We start from the raw sequence: 5747 nt of genomic DNA, 5'->3' as shown, positions 1-5747 counted from the left end.
GGTTCAATTCCTTAGCACCACATAAGCAGAAAAAGCCAGAAGTGGCGCTGTGGCTCACATGGTAGAGTGCTAGCCTTGAACTGAAGAGCTGAGGGACAGCGCCCAGGCCCAGAGCTTAGGCCCCATGACCGGCAAAAATAAATAAATAAAATAAAAATAGCACATATGGTAGAGAGAAAAAAGAGGGACTTACTTATATGAATTGGTGGGAAGATAGAACCTGCTACAAGGGGTCTTTTTTTTTTTTGCCAGTCCTGGGGCTTGAACTAAGTGCTGGGCCACTGTCCCTGAGCTGCTTTTGCTCAAGGCTAGCACTCTACCACTTGAACCACAGCGCCACTTCTGGCTTTTTCTGTGTATGTGGTACTGAGGAATCAATCTCAGGGCGTCATGCATGCCAGGCAAGCACTCTACCACTAAGCCACATTCCCAGCCTACAAGGGTTTTCTTGAGTTCAGCTGAGGTAGAAATCGTGGAAACTGTTGGGGGGGCTTGAGGAATAAACCCCAACCCAGGAGCTCACACGCTGCACAGGGAGCCTAGAACTGAACCGCCAGCCAGTCCTATGTGCTGTGTCCCCAGACCACTGTTGGAGTAGCAGGGGATCTGAGTGCCCAGAAAGGGGGTCCAAGGGGTGCCTACCTGTGAGCAGAGCAGCCAGCACAAGGAATTTCATCTTGAGTGGACAAAGCACTGAAGTGAGCAATGGTGTCCCTTCTTATAGTCTGGGGCCCCTGTACCCCCCAAGATAAGGCTGTTTGCTTTGCTCTCAGCAGCTTTGCGTTGGCCTTGAGGCCGAAGGTGCTGCCGCCCGCAAGGGATTACTGGAAATAATGTCATGGATTTGCAGTCCATACTGTGTAACTAAAGGAATGCTTTCTGGAGTTTGCAGATCTTTGGCTCAACCATCTCCCCTGCCCTTTTGTACTTGGCTCAGCCTTGCTGTGGCAGAGAGCCATCCATCCTGATGGGCACCTGGGTGGAAAGGGGACACGGGAGGAAATGGTGGCTGCCGCCATGTCTCGTCTAGTGAATAGCAGAGCAGGGCTCGTCTAGTCTAGCTGATCCTAAGGAATGCTTTTCCTTCCTTTCTTCCTTCCTTCCTTCCATCCTTCCTTCCTCCCATCTCTTCCTCCATCCTCCTGTCCCTCCATTTCTTCCTTCCTACTTTTCTTCCTTACTCTGTCTCTCCGCCCTTGTGGGGCTTGAACTCAGGGCCTGGGCACTGTTCTTGAGCTTCTTTTGCTCAAGGCTAGTGTTCTACCACTTGAGCCACAGTGCCACTTCTGGCTCATTATGTTTACGTGGTACTGAGGAATCGAACCGGGGATAATGCATGATAGGCAAGCAATCTACCACTAAGCCACATTCCTAGCCCTGCTCTACCACTTTGAGCCACAGTTCAACTGCTAGTTTTCTGGTAGCTAATAGACAAGAGTCTCATAGACTTTCCTGCCCAGGCTGGCTTTGAACCACAATCCTCAGATCTCAGTCTTTTGAGTAGCTAGGATGACAGGCGTGAGCCACCTGCACGTGGCAAAGACTTCCATCTTGCGGAGATGGATCAGAGGCTTCATGGTACAGTGGCTGTCTCAACATCACACAGCAGAACCAAGGGGTTCGTTAGCTTTGGTGATTATGACACCTCAGAACAGTTTGGGGACAGGGAGTGCTGAAGGTCCCACTGGAAATCGACTGGAAATCATCCACAAAGTCAGTCTGGACAAATTCTCAGGCAGAACGGCTGGTGGGGGAAGAGGAGGGGGCTGCTAGTGTTCTTTGCATTGGATGCCTGATATAGGCTTACACAGACATGGTCAAACCTGTGTGGTCCCTGCAGAAGACTGGACCTGATGGGAGAGTGGGGAGGGAGTAGACCAAATCTCTGAATCCTTGGTGCTTTGAGTTTCTGCTAACTTAAGGCTATGCACAGGTGTGCGTGGCCCGGCTCCTCTCAGCTCGGGAAAAACACAATCTCCAATGGAAAGAACAGCTATCAATAGCTTCTCTACTCCTTCAGGTGATAGCGTATCCACACTTGAGCAAGGTCAAGTCAGCTGGGTCCCTACAGGATAGGTGGTCTACCTCCAGGAACTGCTCCAAAGCAGCTGCTTGCTGCCATTGGCCAAGTACGTCCACAGGCTTGAGATCGCCAGCTCTGACTGTTATGGGCAGTGTCTCCCAGCCTGACAACACAACACATCTTCTGTCTTATTGCTGCCCATGTTTGTCTCCCTCCCCCCCCCCCCCCCCAAAGTGATGGAAGCTGAGCACTGGAGGCTCACGCCTGTCTTCCTAGCTACTCAGGAGGCTGAGATCTGAGGATCATGGTTTGAAGCCAGCCTAGGAAGATAAATCTGATTCTTGTCTCCAACTACCAAAAAGGCACATGTGGTGCTGTGGCTCAAGTGGTAGAATGCTAGCCCTGTGCAAAAGAGCCTACAAGGCAGTGTTTAAAGAGTTCAAACCTCAGGACTAGCCAAAACAGATAAACAACAACAGAACCTGAAACCTTGGATTTATTACAAGAAAACATGGAAAACTTGAAAGTTAGGCACAGGTAATTGTTTTCTGAATAGAATGCCATGTCTCAGAAAAAAAGCACAAATAATGGACAAAGTATCCCTGGGCACCAGTGTCTCAGGCTTGTAATCCTACTCAGGAGGCTGAGATCCGGAGGATAGATATTCATAGCCAGCTTGGGGGAAAAAATCTCTGAGACTTAGCCGGGCGCTGGTGGCTCACGCCTGTAATCCTAGCTACTCAGGAGGCTGAGATCTGAGAATCGCAGTTCAAAGCCAGCCCGGGCAGGAGAGACTGTGAGACTCTTATCTCCAATAAACCACCAGAAAAACCGGAAGTGGCGCTGTAGCTCAAGTGGTAGAGTGCTTGCCTTGAGCTGAAGAGCTGAGGGACAGCGCCCAGGCCCAGAGTTCAAGCCCCACAACCGACCAAAAAAAAAAAAATCTCTGAGACTTTACCTCCCAAAATGCAGGCTGGTATGTCTCAGGTGGAAATAGCCTAGCTAGCTCAGCTAGCAAGCCAAGCAAATACGTGGCCCCGAGTTCCAACCTTGGTACTGGGGGGAAAAAGTTTCTGCACACACACAAAAAGAACAAAACAATTGCTAGAGCCAACAGAAAACCTGGGAAATGGGAGAAAAGTCTCTCTACATAGCTAGGTGAGCATCAAACTTGAGGTCCTCTAGCCTTAGACTCCAGTTAGAACATAGGTGTGACCCCCCCCTTTGCCCCCGCCAGCTCTTTTAGTCATTTTTAAGGCATCTATTAGCTATGTAAGGCTTGTATCAAATACATCAATATGCCTTTCATCTACTAGTCTGTCATGTCTCTTCCCCTCCCCCCCCACCGGCAGGGGGAGATGCAGCACTGGGTATTGAACTCAGGACCTGGTGATTGCTAGGCAAGCCCGCTACCATTGGAGTCACTCCTCTAGACCCTCTTCCCATTTGTTAATTTCATGGTAGAGTTTTGCTTTATGCCTGAGCTGGCCTGGACTGCCGTCCTCCTCTTTGCACATCCCCGTGTCTCTCTGGATGACAGGCATGTGTCTGTCACTGCACCTCACCATTGGTTGAGCTAGGGTCTCGAGAACTTTTTTTTCATTTTAATTTTCTGGACCATTCATGACCCCAAGAAGATGAAGGAGGTGATGGAGTTGTGCCACACCTCTACCAGGAAAATGAAGTGTGCCCCAGGTGACCTCGGCCAGGATAGATGAGACCCAAGACACTCACAGACTTAGTACCGTTTTCAAATAATTTATTAGGAATTTAAAACAAAATAAAACCTGGAAAAAGAAGTTACAGATGTGGAGAGAAGAGACACTGGAGGGGTGGGGATGGTATCTTGCTGGCTTTGAAACACCATGTAACATCTTTTAAAAAAAAAACAACAACAAACAAACAATTCAGAAGACAGACCCATGGTTTGGGCCCTTTGGATGAGAGGATCCAGGAATGGAAAGCTAAATCTCTTAGGACTCAGCTCAAATGTGTAGAAAACAAAAATAAAATAAAATAAAAATCAATAAAATGCAGCTTCTCTTTTATTAGGAAACATTAATTAAAAAAAACCCAAACACAAACAGCCGCGCATCGTTTTCAGTAACAAAGATTATTGCTTTGAGTTCTTGGGGCTGAGCACCTCACAATGAGCTCTCTCCAAAGGGCGCTTTGAAGGGGGATGGGGCTGAGGGAGGGGGAGAAAGAAGCTCAGGCCCGGGACACAGAAGGGGGCAATCATAGGTGGGCCTCAGCCAGGTGTGGCTTTGGCTTTCTACCTGGAGCCTCTCTGTCTTTTTCCTTTGGAGCCCGCTGTGGGGTAAGGAACTGCCAAGGGGCTCTGGCACAGGACAATTCTGGTGGGCTACTTCAGTGAGACAATGCAGAGGTTCCCTGAGAAGCCCTTTGCGTTTCCCTTGGCATCTGCTCCATACCAAAATGACCCCCACCCTCTACCCGAGGGAAGGGGGGGTTCAGAGCAGAAATGGAGGAGGAGCAGGTCCAATCTAGGCAAGGGGTGGGGGGATGAGGAGGAGGGTGACAGGGAAGACCTTTGGAGAGTCAATTCCTTTCCAGGGGGTGGCTCTGGGTAAGCCCATCTCTTCCCTCATCCGGGGGTGGGGGTGGGGGGGGAGACCCAAGACCTTGGGAGAGAGGACTGGCCAGAGCTGAGGCCTGTAAGCTTACAGTAACGGTGACTGAGGGGGGGGCAGAAACAGGGGGGCAGGGGGAGACTTTGCCCAGCGGAATCAGGCAATGCCTTCCCCCCCACCCCCCAGGGGTCTTAAAGAGAGGGGTAGGCGCTTCACCTCACAGTATTTACATATGATACAGGACACAGGGCTGTTCCAGGGGCTCGGCCTGGCCTACCCACAGCCCTGCCCTCCCCTCCAGGGCTGGAGGGAGCCGGCCAGGGGTCCACACCCACAGAGACACTTGGTTCTCAGCCAGTGTGTATGTGTGTGTGTGTGGGGGGGTACCTGGCCCCTTGCCCCCTGCGGCCTGGGGCTTCACATTCACAAACCTAGAAATAGTTTTAAAAACGGTTTCTTTAAAAAAAAAAAAAAAACAACAAGAAAAACCAAAAACAAAAACAAAGTAAAGAGCAAAGGAGGGGAAAAAATATCAGAATTAAAAATCAGGGCTTGAGGCTGTGGCCTGTAGCAGGCTCCCTCCGCTCAGTCTACTATGCACAAATACAAAAGCCTGGGGACAGGGGTGGGAACTGGGGAGGGGGGGAAGGTCCTAGAGGGGAAAGAGAAGTTGGGGGGGGGGTCATCCAGGGGTCTGGGACCAACCGGCTAATCCAAAATAAATAAAAGCAGGTAGGGAGAGGGGCAGGTAGGGGACAGGGGGAAAAGGCAGAAAAAAAGGGAAGTTAGTAGAGGAGTCAGATGTTGGGGTAGCAGGGCAGGGGCTGGCAGGGGAGGAGGGGGCAGGCAGTAGCGGTGGAGTCGCGCGTGGGGGCAGGGTGGCTGCGGCTGAGGTGTCCCGCCCCCTGGCTGGCTCGCTCTGGTCCTCAGTCAGCTGCAGGCTGGGGTGCTGGAAGACAGGGGTGCAGTTATGGGGATATGAACCCCCCCCAACTTCCCCCTCTCTTAAGACCTCTCAGAGTTCCCCTCCCAAGAGAGCTTTATTTGCAGACTCTCCCTCCCCCCACCCTGTCTCTCTTGCTTAGTCTCTCTATATACATATATATATTATATATATATATATATATATA

The 5747-nt window shown here is 50.7% G+C and overlaps 2 protein-coding genes across 2 annotated transcripts in view; both read right to left on the bottom strand.

The window, feature by feature from the left end:
* Positions 1–676, bottom strand: part of Pla2g1b (phospholipase A2, group IB (pancreas)) — a 7872-nt gene extending 7196 nt beyond the window's left edge. The window contains exon 1 of the mRNA XM_013014369.1: positions 643–676. Within this exon, the coding sequence (XP_012869823.1) occupies positions 643–676 (34 nt within the window). The remainder of the gene's footprint in view (positions 1–642) is intronic.
* Positions 677–4788: 4112 nt separating this feature from the next.
* Msi1 (musashi RNA-binding protein 1) overlaps positions 4789–5747 on the bottom strand; it is a 26875-nt gene continuing 25916 nt past the window's right edge. The window contains exon 16 of the mRNA XM_013014290.1: positions 4789–5566. The gene's annotated coding sequence lies outside the window, so the exon portion shown is untranslated. The remainder of the gene's footprint in view (positions 5567–5747) is intronic.

This window comes from Dipodomys ordii, unplaced genomic scaffold (assembly GCF_000151885.1).
Source record: "Dipodomys ordii isolate 6190 unplaced genomic scaffold, Dord_2.0 Scaffold23, whole genome shotgun sequence".
NCBI classification, from domain to species: domain Eukaryota; kingdom Metazoa; phylum Chordata; class Mammalia; order Rodentia; family Heteromyidae; genus Dipodomys; species Dipodomys ordii.
The sequence above is the reverse complement of the archived record's forward strand: the minus strand, read 5'-3'. Positions and strand labels throughout refer to the sequence as shown.